This window comes from Bos taurus, chromosome 4, assembly GCF_002263795.3.
Source record: "Bos taurus isolate L1 Dominette 01449 registration number 42190680 breed Hereford chromosome 4, ARS-UCD2.0, whole genome shotgun sequence".
Taxonomy (NCBI): domain Eukaryota; kingdom Metazoa; phylum Chordata; class Mammalia; order Artiodactyla; family Bovidae; genus Bos; species Bos taurus.
In genome coordinates this window covers 114,501,593-114,527,273 of record NC_037331.1, presented here as the reverse complement: position 1 = coordinate 114,527,273, position 25,681 = coordinate 114,501,593, and the positions used below count along the sequence as shown (strand labels likewise).

The following is a 25,681-nucleotide window of genomic DNA, read 5'->3' as shown; positions in this document are numbered from 1 at the left end:
TGAAGTTACTCAATCCATTTGTGTCTCAGTTTCCTCATCTGTAAAACGAGGAAAACAACAGAACCGGCCTTACTACTGAGCCTGCGCACTTCAGAGCCCGCCTGCCACAACCAGAGAGCCCGCGGGACAAAACTAGAGCGTCTAGGCACCCAGAAAGATCGGGCACTGAAAAGAGAGATTCCAGGGAAAGCAACAGAGGCCCTGCATGCAGCAACTAAGATCCAACACAGCCAAATAAGTAAATAAAAAAAAAAAAAATACCTGCCTCCCGGGCTTGTTATGAACATCAGATAATCTGACACTTGTAAAGTGCTTAGGGTTTGTGTTTTGTAAAATGAGAGTGTCTCTGCTGTAGTGAAGTGTGGTAGATTGTAAGCATGGCCACACACGCTTTTCATTCCTACCTGCCCATCTAACTGCTATGTAACTCTCTACTCCAATCATCAAGAAATGAGGTTTATTTCTCCATCTCTTGAAACTGGCCTTGGCCTTGTGACTTGCTTTGGCCAACAGGACATTAACAAAGGTGATGCTTGAAAACTGTGTGCAGCACTTTGGGATCTGCTGCTCTTGGGAACCTTGTGACCACTTCACAGTGAATGAACCTCTCTAGCCTGCCTAACCACGAGGGACAAACAGTCTGGTCATCTCCACTGCCCCAACACTGGACACTGGCCAATGTCCAGACATGTAAATGAGGCCATCCCATGCTAGCCAGCACCAGCTGACCCTCTAGATGAACACAGATGTGTAAGCAGCACCAGTAAAATCAACCCTCCTGGCTGTGACCGAAAGAACCACTTTAGCAACACAACAAATTTTGCGGAGCAACAATTGTTTATTGTTTCAAACCACTGTATTTTGGGGACAGTTTGGTACACAGCAAAAACTGATACACTAAGGAAGTAAATGGGACCTCTTATCCCCTTAGCTGTGCTCATTCCAGAAACTTGGTGTGATTGATGAAAATACTGTTCTGCAAACCTTGTCTCACTCTCCACCCCTCACCAAGGGGCAGAGTATATTGCTCTGACACACTGACTTTGGGCTTGTCCATTTGACATGCTTTGGCCCGTGGAACGTGAGCAGACACAGTGCCCCTGGAGACTTTAGACAGGCTGTGTGGTTTCCCTTGACTTTTGCCTTCCTACTGTCAACATAAGAACATGCCCAGAGTTGCCAGTAGAATGACCAGCAAAGCTGAGCAGACTCAGAGACGAGCCCCACCGGTGTAAATGCCCAGGCAGAGCCATGCTGGCCGACCCACAGACATCTCAAAGAAGAAAGTAGATGCTTCTTGTTCTGAATTGCCTGGTTTTGAGCTGGTCTGTAACAAGCATCATCATAGCATTAGCTGGCTGGTAACTGGGCTGTCCTTGACATCCCTTTCTCTCAGCACCCACCTAGCTGGTCAGCATACCTATGGGACATTCTTATGATGGTAATGTGTAGGCAACTGGTCACAGAAGCTTATGACTCAGGAGAAGGAACTGGGAAGGGGCAAGAATTGGTATCACTTGCATTCGTTAGTCATGCCAATGTGATCTGGATAAGGTTATGGAGCAGCAGGTGGAGCGAGCAGAGAGGGACTTGGGGAAACCCCTACAGGGTGGAAATTCTGAGCAGATGGGCCAAGAAAAGTAACTGATCTGAGTGGGACCTGGGTGCTGAGCAGCTTGCCTAATCCTCATGGTATAGATCCTGGAGAACCTGCTTCAGCCCTTCTCTAGCACAAACCCAACGCTTGTGGCTTGCTCTCAAACTACAACCTCCCCGGGCTGCAGCAACTGTGGCCGAATCTGAGCTGGTGTCCAGGTCTAAGAGCCCAGTCTGGAGGTGAGGTGGGTGGTTCTCCAGGTGTACAGCAGGACCCTGGGCCCTGAAGCAGTGTCCTGACCCTTTGGGGTTCAGTGGGCTAGAGCGCTGGGGCAGGGCACAGGCTGTCTGCTCTCTCAGGGAACCAGAGGTACCGATCTGGAGCCTGATTCTGAGACTTATTCCAAGGTTAGAATTGAAGCTGTAGCTCTGAGGGCACCAGCGAATCATCACTTCCCACAAGCAATGGTAGCACTGAGCTTGGGGCAACTAAAGCAAGGTCAGGGCATCGGAGGCATCCAGTATATGGCCAGCCTTATTGAGAAGCCTGGGCTTCTCTGGCTCAGATGGCAAAACGTCTGCCTGCAATGCGGGAGACCTGGGTTTAATCCCTGAGTTGGGAAGATCCCCTGGAGAAGGAAATGGCAATCCACTCCAGTACTCTTGCCTGGAAAATCCCATGGACAGAGGCACCTGGTAGGCTACAGTCCATGGGGTCGCAAAGAGTTGGACACGACTGAGTGACTTCACATTCATTCATTAGCGAGAAGTGACTTAGAAACTGGGTAAACAGGAGCTGGGGGGCTGAGGGGGCGGGCCTCAAGACCTGAAGTTGAATAGATCATACAAGTCAGGAAGGGACAGGTTTGGAGCACACTGCTTGTGAGTTCTGTGAATTTGCCAAGTTATACTATCTCTCTGTGCCTCGGTTTATCCATTAAACAGGAGACAGTGTGGGTACCCACCTCCCAGATTTATTGTCAGGATGAAGTGAGCTAGTATCTGTAATATTTCAGAGTGGTGCATGTCACACATGATAACAACTGGAAAACGATATACATTTGTATCTTCACATCTCACCTTACATGCCACTTCTGCAGGGAAGTCACTGAAGACACACCCCTCCCCCAAGACAAGGCCAGGTTCCCCTTCTATATGAACTCACAGTACTCTGTATTTCTCCTTCACCGCAGTGATCAGAAATACAACCAAATAACGAATCATCTCACTCTATCCCAAAGAAAATGGAAGCTTTATGCTGTTCGAAACCACTTCCGCATTAAGGGCTGCTGTACTTTAGCACCCAGCACCGTGCTTGGCACATAACTGTTTCTCAGTAAATATTGTTGAATGAGTGAGTGAGTGAATGAATGAAAGGGGATTGCGTCTTCTGAATACCCAGCACAGCCTGGGTATGTGGCACGGCCTGATGCAAGAGCTACTCCTTAGATGATGGGTGTGTTGAACCTTGAACTTCACTTGAACTCTCAGGAGAGTCCGGAAACTGAGATGACTCTCTTTCATTTAGTCCGAAGCTAAAGTGGGACGTGGGTTTTAGCACCACAGAGGTGTCAGTTACAGCCACGGGAAGCTGATGCAGGTTCATTAAGAAAAGGATCAACCAGGGGATGGCACAGACACTGGCCAAGGAGAAGAGACATGCTGCTACAGATCCTGGTGTCCCTGGCTTGCCTTTTGACCCCTTTGGATCCCTTTTGTTTCTGGGTCATGAGGGGGAAGCCTGAGATGCGGAGAAGGCTGGCGTGGTGGGCTGCAGGTGGCTGGCTCAGTGCATTTGGCTGGCTCAGTGGAGAGGTTCTTTCCTAGCAGACAGGGAAACATTGCACTAGTTTAACAATAGGTGCGGCCTCACAGGTGCAAAAAATGGCTCCATATGAGCCCTGAGCCCTGAAGAGCACGTGGGGTGAGGAGCAAGTGTTGTCAAGAAAAGTCTTGGGAACAGCCATGTTTGAGAGATACACAGAAGAATAAATTCCTGGGAAGGAGATCGAGCACAGTGGAGCAACGCAAGGGGATTTTGCGTTGAACACAGCTCAATGCCTTTTTCTTGGATTTTGCTCTAAAAATCCAAGAACACTTCTGAAAAAGACTGGTCACTAGAGGTAATCTGTCTGCCATTGCAGGGGCTTCCCGGGTGGCGCTGGTGGTAAAGAGCCTGCCCGCCAATGCAGGAGACATAAGAGACGCAGGTTCAATCTCTGGGTTGGGAGGATCCCCTGAAGGAGGCCATGGCAACCCACTCCAGTATTCTTGCCTGGAGAATCTCATGGACAGAAGAGCCTGGCAGGCTACAGTCCATGGGGTCGCAAAGAGTTGGACACGACTGAAATTGACTTAGCACACACGCCAATGCAGGAGACACAAGAAATGCAGGTTCAGTCGCTGGGTCAGGAAGATCTCCTGGAGGAGGAAAATGGTAACCCACTCCAGTATCAGTTCAGTTCAGTTCAGTCGCTCAGTCGTCTCCGACTCTTCGCGACCCCATAAATCGCAGCACGCCAGGCCTCCCTGTCCATCACCAACTCCCGGAGTTCACTCAGACTCACGTCCATCGAGTCAGTGATGCCATCCAGCAATCTCATCCTCTGTCGTCCCCTTCTCCTCCTGCCCCCAATCCCTCCCAGCATCAGAGTCTTTTCCAGTGAGTCAACTCTTCGCACGAGGTGGCCAAAGTACTGGAGTTTCAGCTTTAGCATCATTCCCTCCAAAGAAATCCCAGGGCCGATCTCCCTCAGAATGGACTGGTTGGATCTGCTTGCAGTCTAAGGGACTCTCCAGAGTCTTTTCCAACACCACAGTTCAAAAGCATCAATTCTTCGGCACTCAGCTTTCTTCACAGTCCAACTCTCACATCCATACATGACCACTGGAAAAACCATAGCCTTGACTAGATGGACCTTTGTTGGCAAAGTAATGTCTCTGCTTTTGAATATGCTATCTAGGTTGGTCATAACTTTCCTTCCAAGGAGTAAGCGTCTTTTAATTTCATGGCTGCACTCCAGTATACTTGCCTGAAAAATTCCATGGACAAAAGGAGGCTGGTGGGCGACAGTCCATGGAGTCGCAAAGGGTCAGACACGGCTGAGCACACACATACTGCATCAAATACTACAGTAGCCCCAAGCACACGGAAGACCAAAAGCCGTCCACTGTGGACACGGAAATGGAACTGGTGACAGCCCTGGAAATGACGTCAGAGGGAAGATGCTGAGGGCCTCCGGACAGTGCTTCACTGCAATGAGTGAGAAATGAAGTGGATGCAGATGTATCTAATCCTTCCTTAGGAAAAATCGGGTTACTTGGGCAGAGGGGGCCACCAGTGTCAAGAGAGTGCCTAGCTATTTATTGATTTACATGTTTGTTTATGAAAAGTGAGACCCAAGCATACTTGAAACAGATGAAAGCACCATTAGGAATGAAGTTGCTGACAATATTGAAGCAAAAATCTTGAGTGAACTTGGGTAATAAGTTAGCTGTTATTTGCTGTCTGGAGGGAAGGTAAAGCCAAGGCAAGGAATATACTCAGTTTTCAAAGATGCATCATTCACAAAATCGATTCAATTCCAAGACACAGGGATGTGCTTATTAAGTTACTAGGTCCTGAAAAGGGGGGATTTTTCATATGCTTCATTCTCAGAGCCCAAGGTAATAAAATGAGTAATAATCAACCAAGGAATAAAAAGTACCAAAGGCATTGAGGGTCACAGAAATAATGCCTGGATGAGAGTGGAACAAATGAGTAGGAAAAAAAGCAATGAAAATAAATTTACAAGATACTGCTAAATAGGGGCTTAGAGGAAGAATACATTGCTCTAAATATCCCTATAGTCAAAATAAGGTATCTGAAGCATTAGAAAAGATGTGCGGGCTTTAATTTTAAAAAATATAGAAAGTAGCCAGCCAAAAAAGAAGAGGGAGATAAAAATCTAAAGCAGAAAAAAAAATTGGAAAAACACAAAAAGCAGATCTGATAAACATCTAAGTACATGCTGAGAGAAACACAATTCAAAGTATTATCTCTGCAAGTGATCTCAGAGAATATAAAGGGTGGTTGACAAAATTAAAGTAAGAACAACATGGCCATCACTTATGTATCAGCTCCTATAACTGTCTTAAGGGCTTTCCCCCAATGGCTCGGCAGGTAAAGAATTCGCCTGCAATGCAAAAGATGCAGGAGACTTGGTTTGATCCTGTGTTGGGAAGATCCCCTGGAGAAGGAAATGGGAACCCGCTCCAGTATTCTTGCCTGGAGAATCCCATGGACAAAGGAGCCTGGAGGGCTACAGTCCATGGGGGTCACAAGAATTGGACATGACTGAGCAACTAACACACACACACTTCTAAGGAAGCTAAAGCTCAGAGAGGATAGGAATTTTCTCATAAAGGAAGCAGTTTTCTCTACATCTGACTGTCTCTGTTAGAAAAGACACAAAGCAGAGAAAAGTGAGGGAAAAAATGTGAAGGGCAATGATGATGAGCTGACAGCCCACATTTTTAGGCACAGTTCAAAGTGATCATTATAAAAATCTATTAGAATTCAGTCAAATGCAAAAAATGAATGATAAACGTTTGAATTGTCATACCTTAGTGTCTTCTTCAGACTCTCCAGGCATATCTACTTTGTACCTTATTCTCCACCCCAATTATTTCATTAAATCTTTTTTTTTTTTTGGTCATGCCATGCACCTTGCAGGATCTTAGTTCCCTGAGCAGGGATTGAACCCAGTCCTTTGGAAGGGAAAGCACAGAGTCCTAACCACTGGACCACCAGGGAATCCCCACATTAAATTGTTATACAGTTCTGAGAATGGAATTTTTATTTATTCCTATTTAACAGGTGTGGGCTTCCCTGGTGGCTCAGTGGTAAAGAATCTGTCTGCCGATGCAGGAGACACGGGTTCAGTTCCTGGGTTGGGAAGATCCCCTGGAGAAGAAAATGGTAACCCATTCTAGTATTCTTGCCTGGGAAATTCCATGGACAGAGGAGCCTTGTGGGCTACAGTCCATGGGATTGCAAAGAGTTGGATGTGACTTAGCAACTAAATAACAGTTTAACAGATGAGAAAATCTAGAACTGGAAAAGTGAATGACCTGCTTCTAAGACACTTCTAAGTGTCTTACAGCAAGTGAGGGTTAGGGCTGGGACTCACCCTGATGTCTAGTGTTCTTATATCATAGAATTTTTTTTTTAAGTTAAATCTATTATTTCTATTGGTATAATTTGTACACCACCAGAAATTCACCCTTCTAAAATATATAACTCAGTGATCTTCAGTATTTTCACAAGGTTGCACAATCCTCGCCACCATCGAGTTCCGGGACATTTCACCACCCCAAATAGAAACCTGGTCCCCGTCAGCAGTCACTCTCCTCCCCCCACCCCTGGCAACCGCTAACTCACATTCTGTTCCTGTGGATGTGCTTAGTCTGGACATTTCATATGAATGGACTCATAAATACATGGTCATTTGCATCTGGGGCTTCCCTGAGAACTCAGCTGGTAAAGAATACACCTACAATGTAGGAGACCTGGGTTCAATCCCTGGATTGGGAAGATCCCCTGGAAGAGGGAAAGATTACCCACTCCATGGACCTGGAGAATTCCACGGACCGTATAGCCCCTGGGGTCACAAAGAGTCGGACACGACTGAGCGACTTTCACTCAGTCACCCCATGTGCATCTGGCTTCTTCCACTTAGCAAAATGTCTTCAAGTTTCATCCATGCTGTAGCAGGTATGTCAAGATTTAAGAGTCAGGAGACAACTTAGACATCTTCTATCAAGTCCTCTTAATTTTACAGATAGAGAAACAGAGGCCTGACTCAGCCCACATATTTAGTGACACCCAAGTCCTCTCCCTCCTAATCCTGTGTTTTTTTCTACCATGCTACAACTACCAAGAGATTCCATAAAGAGATGAAAAATATCATATTAATTTAACATGTCTGATGTTAGTAAAAACATAGGTAAGAAAACCCGATATTTTATGAAAGGCTTTCCATTTCTGTAAGTGAAATTCTCTCAGTTGTGTCTGACTCTTTTAGACCCCATGGACTATACAATCCAAGGGATTCTCCAGGCCAGAATACTGGAGTGGGTAGCCATTCCCTTCTCCAGGGGATCTTCCCAGCTCAGGGATCGAACCCAGGTCTCCTGCATTGCAGGCGGATTCTTTACCAGCTGAGCCACTAGGGAAGCCCATTTCTGTAAGGAATCCCATAAATCAATGACTTGATGTGACACCTGAATAGCACCTGATGCTCATGTAGGGAAACGGCATAGCTGCCACGGCATATTATGTGACTTAAAGTCAGATTTTACTTTCTATGTATAAAGGTAAATATTGAAACATAAGGTTGGAATTACCCTTAGTGAAAGTTCCAAGTTTTCTCCTCCCCACAGATTCATGCCCTTGTCGTACTGTCCAATTTCATTAAAATAATGCCTATTTATAGCAAAAATTCCTCCAGCCATTGCAGGTGACCTACAAAGGACACACAGATATTAGATTAATTCCCTATGTGCAGGCGTTATGGATTCTGGCCAAAGTTATATTGAATATAGTGATAACAGTTAAAAACTAGGAAACACCCATGTTAGCTTCAAAATTATCTTCCAATACATTGAAATATGTACTCATTTCATTCTAATGACAGCCCGTGATGTTATTCCCCAGACTTACAGAGACAGAAATAAGGTTCAGAGAGGTTACGTAACTCATAGAAGATCACACAACTCTAGCTAAATTAAAATAGAGGCAAAGATGAAGGACTGCCAGGCTATATGGTGTTCGGAAATTGACTTATATAGTTTGTGAAACAAAGAGGATAACATTAAAGGAGAAGTGAGCCTGCAATCAAAGTTATTAGAAAATGTGGGAAGTGATCTGGAGAAAGTCTCTTGAGAAACAGCCTCATAAATGTAGCTAGAAGCCCTAACAATGAGGTCATTCTCACATTTAGAAATTATTTTCCAAGACTAATATCCAAGGAAAATGACCTTCTCCTCAACCTATAAAATTATAGACAGAAGCCCTTGGATAAATATTTTACATATGAATTTGGCAGACATTGACTTTTTCTGGGCTATCCACAGTGCTAGTATTCTGATCGTTGATCAACATGCAACTCATTCCTGAGAATCATGTCTACATTTTAAAGTTGGACAGCTGAAATCCAAGGGATGCGAAACATGTGGTATTCTGCACTGGGATGAGATGCTCAGTTCAGTTCAGTTCAGTTGCTGTCATGTCCAACTCCGTGTGACTTCATGAACCGCAGCATGCTAGGCCTCCTTGTCCATCACCAACTCCCACAGTCCACCCAAACCCATGTCCATCAAGTCTATGATGCCATCCAACCATCTCATCCTCTGTCATCCCCTTCTCCTCCTGCCCTCAATCTTTCCCAGCATCAGGGTCTTTTCCAATGAGTCAGCTCTCCACATCAGGTGGCCAATGTATTGGAGTTTCAGCTTCAACATCAGTCCCTCCAATGAACACCCAGGACTGATCCCCTTTAGGATGGACTGGTTGGACCTCCTTGCTGTCCAAGGGACTCTCAAGAGTCTTCTCCAACACCACAGTTCAAAAGCATCAATTCTTCTGCGCTCAGCCTTCTTTATAGTCTAACTCTCACATCCATACATGACTACTGGAAAAATCATAGCCTTGACTAGATGGACCTCTGTTGGCAAAGTAAAGTCTCTGGTTTTTAATATGCTATCTGCTGCCGCTGCTAAGTCGCTTCAGTCGTGTATGACTCTGTGCGACCCCATAGATGGCAGCCCACCAGGCTCCCCTGTCCCTGGGATTCTCCAGGCAAGAACACTGGAGTGGGTTGCCATTTCCTTCTCCAATGCATGAAAGTGAAAAGTGAAAGTGAAGTCGCTCAGTCGTGTCCAACTCCCAGCAACCCCATGGACTGCAGCCTACCAGGCTCCTCCACCCATGGGATTTTCCAGGCAAGAGTACTGGAGTGGGGTGCCATTGCCTTCTCCAATATGCTGTCTAGGTTGGTCATAACTTTCCTCCCAAGGAGCAAGCGTCTTTTAATTTCATGGCTGCAATCAACAACCACAGTGATTTTGGAGCCCAGAAAAATAAAATCAGCCATTGTTTCCACTGTTTCCCCATCTATTTGCCATGAAGTGATGGGAACAGAGGCCATGATCTTTGCTTTCTGAACGTTGAGCTTTAAGCCAACTTTTTCACTCTCCTCTTTCACTTTCATCAAGAGGCTTTTGAGTTCCTCTTCACTTTCTGCCATAAGGATGGTGTCTTCTGCATATCTGAGGTTATTGATATTTCTCCCAGTAATCTTGATTCCAGCTTATGCTTCTTCCAGCCCAGTGTTTCTCATTATGTACTCTGCATAGAAGTTAAATAAGCAGGGTGACAATATGCAGCCTTGACATACTCCTTTTCCTATTTGGAATCAGTCTGTTGTTCCATGTCCAGTTCTAACTGTTGCTTCCTGACCTGCATATACGTTTCTCAAGAGGCAGGTCAGGTGGTCTGGTATTCCCATCTCTTTCAGAATTTTCCACCGTTTATTTTGATCCACACAGTCAAAGGCTTTAGCATAGTCAATACAGCAGAAATAGATGTTTTTCCGGAACTCTTTTGCTTTTTCCATGATCCAGGGGATGTTGGCAATTTGATCTCTGGTTCCTCTGCCTTTTCTAAAACCAGCTTGAACATCCGAATGTTCACGGTTCACGTATTGCTGAAGCCTGGCTTGGAGAATTTTGAGCATTACTTTACTAGCGTGTGAGATGAGTGCAATTGTGTGGTAGTTTGAGCATTCTTTGGCATTGCCTTTCTTTGGGATTGGAATGAAAACTGACCTTTTCCAGTCCTGTGGCCACTGCTGAGTTTTCTAAATTTGCTGGCATATTGAGTGCAGCACTTTCACAGCATCACCTTTTAGGATTTGAAATAGCTCAACTGGAATTCCATCACCTCCTTTCAATTAAAGAAACAAAACCTACCACATTCTATTATCACAGACTTTTAGAAACAAGATAAACAATGAAATATTTCTCTTCATTAAGCTTGAGAAATCAAAGTAATAATCTCTGCAGGCTTCCCCCTGCTCCCAGTACCTCTGTGCTATTTTTCCATTACCAGCAGAATTCTCACCGGATAGGTGTAGTGGGTCCTTCTGGTCCCTCTATCTCATAAGACAGAACATGATCCCATTTAAATTCCAGACGCCAGTTGAAAGCTCCCCTCACTATAGGAGAAGGCTGGTATTCCAGGGTCATGTAATCAATGACGTCTATCAGAGGACACACCACCATTTTGGGGTCCTTGGCAATGGCATTCAGCAAGGGCTCCAGCCAGACTTTATTCACCTCACAGTGGCTATCCAGAAACACTAGAACGTCCCCTGGGGAGGCAAAAACAGGCGCGTGTTAGCCCATGTGCAGGAAACACCCGACAACACAGATCAAGCTTCAGTGGAACAAGTATTTATCCAACACTTACTATGAAAGTAACAGTGAGGTTGCTCAGTTGTGTCCGACTCTTTGCGACCCCATGAACTGTAGCCCACCAGGTTCCTCTGTCCATGGGATTTCCCAGGCAAGAATACTGGAGTGGGTTGCCATTTCCCTCTCCAGGGGATCTTCCCAACCCAGGGATTGAACCCGGGTCTCCCGTACTGTAGGCAGACACTTTACCGTCTGAGCCACCAGGGAGGTTTGGCTACTAAGGTGCTTTCCGTTTCCCTGAGAGGAGGCAAGAAACATATATTTGATACTGTATCAAATATGCAGGACAGTGTGTGCCATAGGTATTCAGAAGGAGCTGGTGACTGTGGGTTAGAACTGCAATCCCTAACCTTTTTTGGAACCAGGGATCAGTTTTGTGGATTTGGGGAAGACAATGTTCCCATAGACCAAGGGTGGGGTGAGGATGGTTTCAGGACGATTCTCATAAGGAACATACAACCTGGATGCCTCGCATGCACAGTTAACAGTTCGTGCTTCTGTTAGAATCCAATGCGGCCACTGATCTGACAGGAGAAGCCCAGCGATGGGGTGCAGTTGCAATGCAGAGGAAGCTTCGCTCACTTGCCCACCTCCTGCCATGCAGCCCTGCTCCTAACAGGCTATGGACCGCTACCTGTCCCTGGCCCAGGGGTTCGGAACCCCTGATCTGTTTGCTCTCTCACCCAAACACATTGCCTGTGCAAACCCTGCCATCAGAAGAGAGACTAACACAGATGCAGATGTCCTTGGTTCCGCAGCCCTTCTTCCGCCCTTTTGATTCCCTGGTGAGAAGCCAACATCAGTTCATTTCTCTTCCCCCAGGATGTTTCGAGTTTTGCTGTACGGATGTCTGAGGATGTGCTGAGCCCCCCAACACAGGAAATAATTCATATCAAGTTCCTCTCACCAGGCTTTAGCAAGCAGCTTTATCCAAAAATCCTAATTCTGACAACGTGACTGAAGGTAGCTGAGTTCTCTTCAGTTCAGTTCAGTTGCTCAGTCGTGTCCCACTCTTTGTGACCCCATGAATCGCAGCACGCCAGGCCTCCCTGTCCATCACCAACTCCCGGAGTTCACTCAGACTCATGTCCATCGAGTCAGTGATGCCATCCAGCAATCTCATCCTCTGTCGTCCCCTTCTCCTCCTGCCCCCAATCCCTCCCAGCATCAGAGTCTTTTCCAATGAGTCAGCTCTTCGCATGAGGTGGCCAAAGTACTGGAGTTTCAGCTTTAGCATCATTCCTTCCAAAGAACACCCAGGGCTGATCTCCTTTAGAATGGACCGGTTGGATCTCCTTGCAGTCCAAGGGACTCTCAAGAGTCTTCTCCAACACCACAGTTCAAAAGCATCAATTCTTTGGCACTCAGCTTTCTTTTAGTCCAACTCTTACATCCATACATGACTACTGGAAAAACCATAGCCTTGACTAGACAGACCTTTGTTGGCAAAGTAATGTCTCTGCTTTTGAATATGCTATCTAGGTTGGTCATAACTTTCCTTCCAAGGAGTAAGCGTCTTTTTAATTTCATGGCTGCAATCACCATCTGCAGTGATTTTGGAGCCCCCCAAAATAAAGTCTGATACTGTTTCCACTGTTTCCCCATCTATTTGCCATGAAGTGATGGGACCAGAAGCCATGATCTTTGCTTTCTGAACGTTGAGCTTTAAGCCAACTTTTTCACTCTCCTCTTTCACTTTCATCAAGAGGCTTTTTAGTTCCTCTTCACTTTCTGCCATAAGGATGGTGTCATCTGCATATCTGAGGTTATTGATATTTCTCCCGGCAATCTTGATTCCAGCTTGTGCTTCTTCCAGCCCAGCGTTTCTCATGATGTACTCTGCATAGAAGTTAAATAAGCAGGGTGACAATATGCAGCCTTGACGTACTCCTTTTCCTATTTGGAATCAGTCTGTTGTTCCATGTCCAGTTCTAACTTTTGCTTCCTGACCTGCATATACGTTTCTCAAGAGGCAGGTCAGGTGGTCTGGTATTCCTATCTCTTTCAGAATTTTCCACAGTTTATTGTGATCCACACAGTCAAAGGCTTTAGCATAGTCAATACAGCAGAAATAGATGTTTTTCTGGAACTCTCTTGCTTTTTCCATGATCCAGCGGATGTTGGCAATTTGATCTCTGGTTCCTCTGCCTTTTCTAAAACCAGCTTGAACATCAGGAAGTTCACGGTTCACATATTGCTGAAGCCTGGCTTGGAGAATTTTGAGCATTCCTTTACTAGTGTGTGAGATGAGTGCAATTGTGTGGTAGTTTGAGCATTCTTTGGCATTGCCTTTCTTTGGGATTGGAATGAAAACTGACCTTTTCCAGTCCTGTGGCCACTGCTGAGTTTTCTAAATTTGCTGGCATATTGAGTGCAGCACTTTCACAGCATCATCTTTCAGGATTTGAAATAGCTCAACTGGAATTCCATCACCTCCACTAGCTTTGTTGGTAGTGATGCTTTCTAAGGCCCACTTAACTTCACATTCCTTACTGCTTGTCAGATATGTATTTCGAAATTCCTTTATGGTACTGTGTCAGACCTGGAAGAGGGCATGGCAATCCACTCCAGTATTCTTGCCTGGAGAATCCACATGGACAGAGGAGCCTGGTGGGTACAGTCCATGGGGTCACAAAGAGTCGGGCACGACTGAGCCACTGAGCACGCTGTATCAGACAACTCACTTTGGAATATAATATCTGTTGTCTTCATGCCTCGATCAAAACTGAGCTATAAGGAGCCCCATTTTTAAACATACATAGATTTTTTTCAATCAACACTTTGCATTTTTCATTAAAATAGCTTCTATGACATTACATCACACAAAAATTTTAAAAATCATGTCAGCTAATTTGATAGGTGAAAAATATCATCTGGTTCTCCAAAGAAGATATACAAATAGCCAACAAGCACATGAAAAGATGCTCGACATCATTCATCTTTAAGGAAACGCAAGTTAAAACAGTGAGGTACCACTTCATACCACTTCACATCTATCAGAGTTAAAGCAAAAAAGAGAAAATACTAACTGTTGAGAGGATATGGGAAAATCGGAACTCTCATACATTGCTGTTGGGTGTGTGCTAAGTCACTTCAGTCGTGTCCAACTCTCTGCGACCCTACGGACCATAGCCCACCAGGCTCCTCTGTTCATGGGATTCTCCAGGCAAGAATACTGGAGTGGGTCACCAGGCCCCCCTCCAGGGGATCTTCCTGACCCAGGGATCAAACCTGCACCTCGTACGTCTCTGGTATCGGCAGGTGGGCTCGCTACCACTAATGCCACCTGGGAAGCCAAAATGGCCCACCTGCTGTGGGAAATAGTTGGGTAGCTCCTCAAAAAGTTAGACAGAGTTACCACATGGCCCAGAAATTCCACTCATTGGCACATTTTAAGAAGAATTCAGGGGACTTCCCTGGCAGTCCAATGGTTAAGACTCCACGCTTCCAATGCAAGGGGCACAGATTTGACTCTTGGTTGAGGAACTGAGATCCCACATGCTTTGAGAACAACAAAAATTTAAAAATTTAAAAGAATTCAAACGTACCCGTGTATATGCGTATCTATAGCAGTACTCCTTATATTATCCCAAAGATGGAAATAGCCCAAATGTCCACCAACAGATGAGTGGAGAAACAAACTGCATGTACACACACAATGGAATATCATCCAGCCATAAAACACGAAGTGCTGGTACATGTACCTGAATCTCAAAAGCATTATGCTGGTGAAGAGCCAGACGTAACAGGTCTGATTTCATCTCTATGAAATATCCAGAATAAGTAAATCCAGAGACAGATGAAGACTGGTGGTTGCCAGGGGCTGGGAGAAGTGGAAATAAGAAAATTTCCCAGTTTATGGGTGTGCGCTTTTCTCTTGGGGTGATGAAAATATTTTCGAACTAGAGGGGGTGGTGCTTGTACAACACAGTGACTCTGCTAAATGCCATATGCCCAGATTAAGCTAACTTCTCCTTAGGATCTAAAATCACTGAAGGGCCGGAACTTCCCCAGCGGCTCAGTGGCAAAGAATCCAATGTAGGAGACACAGGTTCGATCTCTGGTCTGGGATGAAATGACTGAAGCCGAAAACTCCCGCACTCACGTGCTGCAACTTCTGAAGCCTCCTCGCCCGGAGCCTGTGCTCGCAACAAGAGAAGCCACAGCAGTGAGAAGCCCGCACACTGCAACTGGAGCGTAGCCCCCGCTGACCACAACTAGAAAAAAGCCCATGTGCAGCAACAAAGACCCAACACAGCCAAAAATAAACACATTAAAAAAACCAAACACTGAAGGACACTAGTTCAACGGACCTGATAAAGGGTCTTTCCCATCCTTCCTCCTTAAAATATATATCTGGGGAATGTTCAAAACTGAATTGCCTGCTGAGGTTAAAAGTCAGGAGAAATATTTATCATCTTGCCTGAGTGGAAGCTTCCTTTCTGCTCTCCTGTAGCAACCTTTGTCATTGTTGTCCAGTCGCTCAGGTGTGCCGACGCTTTGGGACCCCGTGGACTGCAGCACACCAGGCTTGCCTGTCCTTCCCCAACTCCCTGAGTTTGCTCAGTTTGTCCAGTCGCTCAGGTGTGCCGACGCTTTGGGACCCCGTGGACTGCAGCACACCAGGCTTGCCTGTCCTTCCCCAACTCCCCGAGTTTGCTCAGTTCACGTCCATTGAGTTGATGATGCCATCCAACCATCTCATCCTCTGTTGCCCCCTACTCCTCATGCCCTCAATCTTTCCCAGCATAACCTATTTACACAACTTCTCTAGGGATTGTGTTTTGCAAACAAATGCTGTATCAATCTCTCTCAATATTTTCAGTCTCTTTCTCCCCTTGCTTCATTTTATTTTCTGCTTTTCTTTAGTGTCAACATTTTTACATTTAAACATTAGTTTGTTGTTCATTTGCTAAGTCATGACTGACTCTTTGTGACCCTGTGGACTGCAGCATGCCAGGCTTCCCTGTCCTTCACTATTTAATCATAGCTCATTATATCTATTTTAAACATTCTCGATTTGGTCTCTAAAGCAATTATTTTTAAGGTATTAAATATTTTAATTTTTATTAATAAAATTATTGTACAATAATATTTTATTTCAATTTATTGTATTATGTTATTGCTATCTCTCTTAATTTTTTTGTTTTGGGATTGATGTTTGATAATGTGGTGTGCAAAATCTAGTTATGGGGGAGTTTACAGAGAATCTCTTTGTGCTTAAGTGTATGATCAACTTTTATAAAATACCCAAGCTTTTCTACTTCATGCACATCATAAATCTGTTAAACATTTGGATTTTGTGAAAAAATTCAAGTGACTCTGCTATTTGAATTTCTCATTTTTGTTTGTTTGCTATTTCCATGACCATTCACTGCCATGGAAATCAGAATTTGAGGGTTTGCGTCCTGAATTGTGTGACCTGGAGCAGATCTCTAGTCTTTTGGGGACATTAGTTTCTTTAACTAGAAGATAAGGATTGTGAGTTCTAAAATCTGAGAGACTTCTCACCATGAATGGTCTGTATTTTCATTAGTTTTCCCTGTATTTCTCCTACTTTTATTTTACATATTTTATCATTTTGAAGCATATAATTAAATATCTATTTTTTAAATTTAATTTTATTTCTTAACTTTACAATATTGTATTGGTTTTGCCATATATCGAAATGAATCCACCACAGGTATACATGTGTTCCCCATCCTGAACCCTCCTCCCTCCTCCCTCCCCATACCATCCCTCTGGGTCGTCCCATTGCACCAGCCCTAATTTCTTATTTATTTGTACTACTCACTGTCTGGGCTTCCCAGGTGGCGCTAAGTGATAAAGAACCCGCCTGCCAATGCAGGAGATGTAAGAGATGAAGGTTCGATCCGTGGGTTGGGAAGATCCCCTGGCGGAGGGCATGGCAACCCACCCCAGTATTCTTGCCTGGAGAATTTCACAGAGAGGGGAGCCTGGCGGGCTACAGTCCACGGGGTCACAAAGAGTGGGACGTGACTAAAGCGACTTAGCATGCACTCACGTAATCACCTGCTAATAAGCATTTGTTTAATACTTAATGCTTAAAAAAGAGTGCTCATAATGACTTCATTCAATCATTGCAACAACCACATTAGTTATATATTTTTGTTCTCATACCATGGATTAGGAAGCTGGGGTTCTGAGAAGTGACTTGCCCAAGATCCTGTAACCGGTAATTGGCACATACCAAATTGGAAATGAAAGCTCTGTTTCAAAACTCAGTGCTTTTTGTTCTGTCAACCATCACCTCCCTTGGATTTTTGTGGTGGAAAGTCAGACGCTGCCCTCGGTGCCACATAAGTAAACATATTAACAGGTTCTGGGAATTAGGACGACTTCCTTGGGGAAGGGCATTACTCTGTCTCCCACATGAGACAACGAATCGTCTCTTGTTCTGTGTGACAGCCATGTAGCACCACAAGTTCTCAATGGCGTGTTCAATTTTGCTAACCTGCTGCCTTTAGGGTGGCAGTTGAAATCTACACCTCATCTCTGCCCTCTTGGCCACTTGATGACCATCCAGGCCAATTCAGTGGAAGATACTCTATTCTCACCCCCTGATTGCCTTGCATTTATTCCCCCAAACTTCCTGTTCTGCTGTGGACTACCTTTTACTCTTTCCACAGTTCCCTTATTTAAAGTAAATTCTTGGACTTCCTTAGTGGTCCAGAAAGAACCTGCCTCTCAGTGCAGGGGATGTGGGTTCATCCCTGGTCCTGGAAGATTCCACATATCACTGGGCAACTTGAGGGAAAGAGGAAATTAGCCAAGATGGAGGTGGTCAGGCTTTCTCGCCCCATGCCTCTGGCTCTCCCCACATTTTGTAAATGCGTGGTTTCGTAATAGCTGACATCACTTGTAGCACTGTGCATGTGCCTCATGATGTACCTGCTTGGCCACGGGCCATTTCTGCTCTGTAAGCTCCACCTGAAAGGCCTCTGAGGCTGCATTAAGGCTGTGTTTGCTGGGGCAACCATGAGAGAACACAGCGTGTCTGCTGCTGCAGCTGCTGTGCCAATCGGGAGAGAATAAATGTGTCTGCAGTTGCTACGGCTCCTTGAGTTTCCTTCCAGCTTCCTTGCTCGCACCTTGCCTACCCTGGCTTCAGCGGACAGTGTGCACCGTGAGATTCAGCAAGACAACTAAGCCCCTGGGCTGCAACTATGAGCCCGCACGTCCCGACACCCTAGAGCCTGTGCCCCACGAGAAGAGAAGCCACTGAAATGAGAAGCCCACACCTCACAACTAAAGAACAGCCCCTGCTCGCCGTGACTAGAGAAAAACCCACGCACAGCAATGAGAACCCAGCACAGCCAAAAAGAAATAAAACGCTTTTAAAAACTAAAATCCTTAAAAAAATTAAATTTCCCTACACTAAAATCTCCTGCAGACCTCCTTGCCTGATGTAACCCTGACTCTCCCGAGAAGATGCTGTTTCTCAGAGAAAGTCCCTCCTTTTCCTCCCTGACCACAAGAATCCTCGGGTTCAGGACAACACCAACGTTTCCTAGCTGCTATGGCTGCTTCCAAACCATAACATTTCTGCTCCCACGCAAAAACGTCCCCTTTCCTTTCAATTCAGGCCATCTAATTAGAGCTTCTCTTTCTCAATTTTTCTCCACTTTGCAAAACTCTAGCATTCGAATTCTTCCTGATAGAGTTAAATCCACCCAGCACTGGTTATTTTCCCTCCTGCCAAGGACACAGCTCAGGCTCATCACAGCTGTCTCAGTTTGAGGGCAACTTCGGTCGTCACATAGGCAGCATCACCCACAAGGGCGAGTGGACAGGCAGCCATAAATATTACCAAGAAAACTCCATCAGAGGCAGGAAGATAGAGAAGAACAGGACCGCGCTGTTTTGTACAGGGTGATTTCGAATGGCCTCTCTGATAATGTGACACTGAACCAGAGACCTGAACAAAGTGAAGTAACAGGTCATGCAGGGGACTGGAGGAGGAACATTCTAGGTGGGAAAACCACATGCAAAGAAAGGCTCTGAGATAGTATAGCTGGCATGTTTGAGGAGCAGCAAGAAGGTCAGTAACACGAAGGGAGAGCGAGGGGGAGGTGAGTGATGAGGGCAGAGCTTCCCTGGTGGTCCAGGGGTTGAGAGTCCGCCTGCCAATGCAGGGGACACAGGTTCAAACCCTGGTCTGGGAGTATTGCACCTGCCATGGAGCAAGTAAGTCTGTGGGCCGCAGCTAGAGAAGCCCATGGGCCTAGAGCCCGTGCTCTGCAACACGAGAAGCCACTGCGATGAGAAGCCTGCCAACAGCCACTAAAGAGTACCCCCGCTCACCACGACTAGTGAAAGCCCAGCGACAACGAAGACCCGTGCAGCCAAAAATAAATGAATGAAAGTGAAAAACTGCAATGTAAAAAGCAAACTTTTTTTAAAATGTAGAATATCATCAGGATCACAGAGTAAGAACTTCTCAAACAAGACACAAAAATCATAAAGAAAAATATTGATGAATCTGACTATTTCATTATTAAGTTAAAGCTAGCGGCCATGACTTTTTAAATGAATTTCACTTCTCTCTTCTTTTCTACTTTTTCTGTTAGGTGGTGCCATGTGGCACGTAGGATCTTAGTTCCCCCACCAGGGATGGAACCCATGCTCTCAGCGAGCTCAGTCTTAACCAGGGGGCCACGAGGGAAGTCCCAAAGCTATTGGCCCTTAAAATAAACCTCCAAAATGTACAACAGCTCCTATGCAGTCAAAGTTTCTTTCTACTCATTTAGCTCTACCCTCGTCAGCCAGAACAGAACCCTCCAGTGTGGAGGGGAATAAACCAACTTCCTGCGAGCCTTGGTCAGGAAATGTGGCTGAAACGTAGTCACGGGCCATTCTTACCGAAAGGAAGGCAAGAAAGTCCAGCGTGGCTCTGTGCCCAGCAAGAGGAAGTGGATTTTTGGTAAACTTCTGTTCAACTTCCCTGGTAGCTCAGATTGTAAAAAGTCTTCCTACAATGCGGGAGACCCTGGTTCGATGCCTGGGTCGGGAAGAGTCCCTGGAGAAGGAAATAGCAACCCACTCCAGTATTCTTGCCCAGAAAATTCTATGGATGGAGGAGCCTGGCGGGCTTGGCGGGCTACAGTCCATGAGGTCGCAAAGAGTCGGACACAACTGAGTGACTAACACTTCTGTTCAACGCAAGACATCATCAACAAAGATGGGAAGACCAACCACAGACTGGGGAATGATATTCTCAGTGTATATAACACAGGATTCATATCATAAAGGCACCTTCAAATCAATAACAAAAGGACAAACAACCCAATCAAAAAACTGACAAAGGATATGAACAGACTAAATTCACAGAAAAATCTATAAACAATCTACAAAAATATGAAAAAATACTCCATGTTGCTATTAGTCAAGGAAATGCCAAGAAAATAAAGGATACAGCTCTTTGACCAAAATTTTGTCAAAGACTAGAATGACTGGTCTTCTCTGGTGGCTCAAATGGTAAAGAATCCACCTGCAGTGAGGGAGACCTGGGTTCGATCCGTGGGTCGGGAAAGCTTCTCTGGAGGAGGGCAACCCACACCAGTATTCTTGCCTGGAGAATCCCCATGGACAGAGGAGCCTGGTGAGTTACGGTCCGTGGGATCACAGAGAGTCGAACACAACTGAAGGACTAAGTGCAGCAGAGAACGACTGGTAATAAATAACCAGTGTCAGCAAGGCTCCAGGGAGAGGGCCCTCTTATACCCTGTGATGGAACTATTAATTGGTGTCATCTGTTTTAGGACAATTTGGTAGCATCCACCAAAATTTAAAATAAGAATTCCCTTTTGCCCAGCAATTCCACTTTTAAGAAATTATCCCACAGGTACAAATATTCATTTCCACAAAGGTGTAAGTACAAAAACTGCCAGTGCAACTTTTTTTTCCAGTAATTGTAAAAAGTAAAAATCAGGAAATGACAAACGGCTGAACAAGTTATGGCAATCCATTATGAAATCCATATGGAATACCATACAACGCTGCAAACAAAAACGGAGGTAACTGTCGGGCATTGTCACGGGAAAAGTTACAAAACATTAAACTGAAATGAAAAGAGTAAGTCTCAGAATAGAGAAAGTACAATTCCATTTATTTAAAAATCCTTAAATCTATGTGTACATGTGTGTATATACACACAGACATATGTACACACATATGCATATTAATGCATAAAATCAAGGTTCTGAAAAGACACATGCCATTCAGTTTTAGTGGTTTGTATTGAACTTTGGACAAGTAGTATGTACTATCTGGTAGATGGCTTCCCTGGTGGCTCAGACAGTAAAGAATCTGCCTGCAATGCAGGAGACCTGGGTTGATCCCTGGGTCAGGAAGATCCCCTGGAGAAGGAAATGGCAACCACTCCAGTTTTCTTGCCTGGAGAATCCCATGGACAGAGGAGCCTGGCAGGCTACATACAGTCCATTGAGTTGGACAGGACTGAGCAATGTAGTTAGGTAAGAGAATGTCTCAATTGATCAGGCCGAAGTAGAGGGAAAAAAAAAAAGACTTAGATTTTGCTTTTAGATGGCCTTCTACTCAATAAGGAAATAGCCTTGCTAAGGAACGGAGATATTTCCTCAGATTGCCACATGGCCGGATCCTTAAACATCACCCCTCGCCTTTGGTCCTAGGTTAATTTTCTGGGAACAACCCTCTGATTACCCGGGCTTCCAGGAAGCTCGATCATCGGGATTCCCCTCGGGACTCATTCCCTTGCTGGTGTCTCGTGTCTCACAGCTCAGGCGGAGGACGGGGCTGCTGTCCCAAGGGATGCCGGAGGCCAGATGGGACCCCCCTGCACCCAGCGGCTGAGACCTCCCTTCACAAGAAGCTGCCCCAGGAGTTCCCCCAGCTTTGGGATCTTCTGCTGTGTTCACGGAGAAGGCAATGGCACCCCACTCCAGTAATTTTGCCTAGGAAAATCCCATGGACGGAGGAGCCTGGTGGGCTGCAGTCCATGGGGTCGCGAAGAGTCCAACACGACTGAGCGACTTCACTTTCACTTTTCACTTTCATGCATTGGAGAAGGAAATGGCAACCCACTCCAGTGTTCTTGCCTGGAGAATCCCAGGGACGGGGGAGCCTGGTGGGCTGCCATCTATGGGGTCGCACAGAGTCGGACACAACTGATGCGACTTGGCAGCAGCAGCAGCAGCAGCTGTGTTCACACCAAGGCCACGCCCTCCCGGGGGCTCCCAGCCAATCACTGCGCACACTGTGTGGGCCCCGGAGAACCGGGTGAATCCGAACGGCCACAGGGGCCCCACTTAGGGCTCCTCCAGTGCATGGTCTTGGCTCCGGGGCTCCTGACCGGCCCACTCTAGCCCTTTCTGGGAGCCACGCAGCAGACCGAAGGGATTTTGGACTTCCCTCTTTCCTTGCCTCCTTCCGCTGGGGTCAGACCAGAAGCTTCCAGCCCACACTTCGTCCTCTCCCCTTTATCCTTCGCAGACATTTCTCTGTAAGCACTCCTCCCGTGTCATCCGGGCCTCTGCCTCCCAGAGGACCTGGACTGACCCCTTCCTAGCTTCCGAGGTCCCCATGGGGTCTCTGCAGCTACATCACAGCCCCGCTCTCCTTGTAAAGTCTTGCTTTCCTCACCCCTTTACCTGGCTCCCAAGACCACCTGGGGGGCCCCCTGCATGTACAACTCCATCCCAGCGTCTGTACCTGGGGGACGCATCCTGTAACAGGAGGCTGAGCTTATGTCCCCCCCACCCCCACCCCCGCCCCCACCACACAAAGGATAACTTCTATTTGTCTTCTATTTGAAATAACAAATTAACATCTTGAAGCAGAATACTTTCAGAGTCAGACTAAGATTTAAGACTCATAAGGCTGAAATACATTCCCAGTCTTCTGTTTATGCTGTGGAGACACGTGAGGATGGTTTCTACATGGGCAGGAAGAACTCTAGGACACAGACATGGGGTCCTGTCTGGAGCAAAACCTTCATACCTGAAGCATGGGATGCTCCCGGTCATCCTTGCTCGAATCAGCCCCTCTCTCTTTTTGTTTCTTATTAATTTAATCTTTCCTCGAAAAATTTCCAAGTGATAGTCGAGTTTCTCTTTCAAATCATCTGGAAAAAAGAGTCAACATTTGACAACTGCAAAGTGTATTAACCAGTTTCTCATAATTAAACCAGTTTCTCATAATTTTGATTGATTCTTAAAAACTGCTATTCTGCAGATGTTCCAAACTTAAAAAAGAAATTTTGATTGCATGAACGTGCACAAAATGTGCACAAAACGTGAACAAAAAGAGATTCAGCATTTAAATCAGCTGTAAATATTCTTCTATGTTTCTAGTGAAATACTTACTTTTTTTTTTTTTAACTTTTTGGCCACGCTTTGTGGCATGTGGGCTCTTAATTCCCTGACCAAGGATTAAACCCAGGCCGTCTGCATTGGAAGCACAGAGTCCCAACCACTGGACCAGCAGAGAAATCCATGAAATGCCTCTATTTTAATATATCATTATTAAAATTTTAATAGAAAAAGCATAAATTATGGTGCTTTGGAGCATTCTGACTTTATTCATAACAGTTGTGCACCTAACTTGGTACTAACCCCCAGGCCGGTCATCAACCACTCAAGTCTCAGTTTTCTCATCTGTGAGAAGGCGGATCTAACATAGGCCTTGCAGGACTGCAGTGAGAAGAAGAAATACATCACCAAGCACAGAGCCTGACACATAAGTCACTCAATACTCAGAGGTTAATATGATGATGATAAAGGAGGTCCTTTCCTTCTTGGAAGGAAAGCTATGACCAACCTAGACAGTGTATTAGAAAGCAGAGACATCACTTTCCCACAGTGGTCCAATTATCAAAGCTATGTTTTTTTTTCAGTAGTCATGTATAGATGTGAGAGTTGGTCCATAAAGAACGCTGAGTGCCGAAAAACTGATGCTTTTGAACTGTGATGCTGGAAGAGTCTTGAGAGTCCCTCGGACTGCAGGGAGATCCAACCAGTCCATCCTAAAGGAAATCAACCTTGAATATTCACTGAAAGGACTGATGCTGAAGCTGCAGCTCCAACACTTTGGCCACCTGATGTGAAGAGCCTACTCATTGGAAAAGACCCTGATGCTGGGAAAGATTGAGGGCAAGAGGAGAAGGAGGTGGCAGAGGATGAGATGGTTGGATGGCATCACCAATTGAATGGACGTGAATTTGAGCAACTCTGGGAGATGGTGGAAGACAGGGGAGCCTGGTGTGCTGCATCCATGGGGTCAAAAAGAGTCGGACATGACTTAGGGACTGAACAACTACAACAAAGGAGGTCAGTCTCTGGTGAGACGGATACAGATGCCTCAGAGGTCAGAGAATCTGGGGGCTGGGGGTCAATAGAGGCAGGTTCACTATAGTCTTGGCAGAAGAATGAAAGAAATCTCTTTCCTTTTCTGTGAAAAGAGTGCCGGGGCCCTGCTCAGAGGCAGATTGCAGGCTGCACAGCTACACTTGCAGGGTAGGTGCAGCATCTCAGATCAGATGTCTGCAAACACCCTCCAACATCCAGGACTCAGAGGAACTCTGTGCGGCAGACGTGGGAGGAAACAGGCCGTTCTGGCAGCGGTCATCGCTGACGTGAGGCGGAGGCTTTGAGTCGTCCGGGAGATGGCCACGCCGCTTGTGTATAGTCAGGAGGGACCAGGACTGTGAGAAAGGTGGATGGTAGCGGGTCAGCCCTGGACATGCCTCTCGTGTAACTCAATGGAGGTGGTTGTCTGGGTTCCTGACCCCTGCCATCACAAGCTAAGGGACTCCATCACCAGTACGTACTGGTATGAGCCAGAAAAGACCAGCTGTAGTTCAAGAAAATTCTCCTAGAGCCCACAAGAAATCACCGTGGATTAAAAGTGGGGGTGCATCAACCCTGAGCACCATCAGGACACAGGACACCCCATTTCCTGCATTTCCTGTGTTTGAGGTTCTGTGTGGGTCCAGGACTAAGCTCCTTGGTGGGGCAGGTGAAATGACCACCCATCAGGTGGCTGTGGATCCAGGAGAAGAAGTAGAGTATCTGGTCCAACCATCTCTCAGACATCAGTGGTGAGTCCTCTGACGCATAAAGAATATCTGGGCAGATCTCCAGGTGTGTCTGTGAACTGTTGGCATAGTTCTGAAAGGCTGGGGCCCCTGGGGAGTTCCTCAGTCCTCCTGGGACTGCACCTCCATGGCAGGATGTCCATCCTTTGGGTGAGATGTTAGACTTCACAATCCAGCAGAGATCCCCCTGCTGCCTGCTCCTAGCTTTACTGGGGCTTTTTGCCCCACATGTGGCCAGATGTGTTGTTCAGTCAGATGAGGAACCTAGCCATCCTCCCACATCCCCTCCCATGCACAGAAATACACAGTACTGGACTCCTCGGATTTGAGTGGCTCCTACACAGTTCAGTTCAGCCGTTCAGTCATGTCTGACTCTGCAACCCCATGGACTACAGCACGCCAGGCCTCCCTGTCCATCACCAACTCCCGGAGCTTACTCAAACTCATGTCCATCGAGTCGGTGATGCCATCCAA

General features: G+C 46.0%; 1 protein-coding gene across 1 annotated transcript in view; it reads right to left on the bottom strand.

Moving 5' to 3' along the window:
* The window catches only part of GALNTL5 (polypeptide N-acetylgalactosaminyltransferase like 5), a 56,189-nt gene that overhangs the window by 6,668 nt on the left and 23,840 nt on the right, over positions 1 to 25,681 (bottom strand). Inside the window, 4 exon segments of the mRNA NM_001076441.2 lie at positions 7,984 to 8,101; positions 10,760 to 11,009; positions 23,113 to 23,132; positions 23,134 to 23,236. Coding sequence (NP_001069909.2) covers positions 7,984 to 8,101; positions 10,760 to 11,009; positions 23,113 to 23,132; positions 23,134 to 23,236 — 491 coding nt within the window.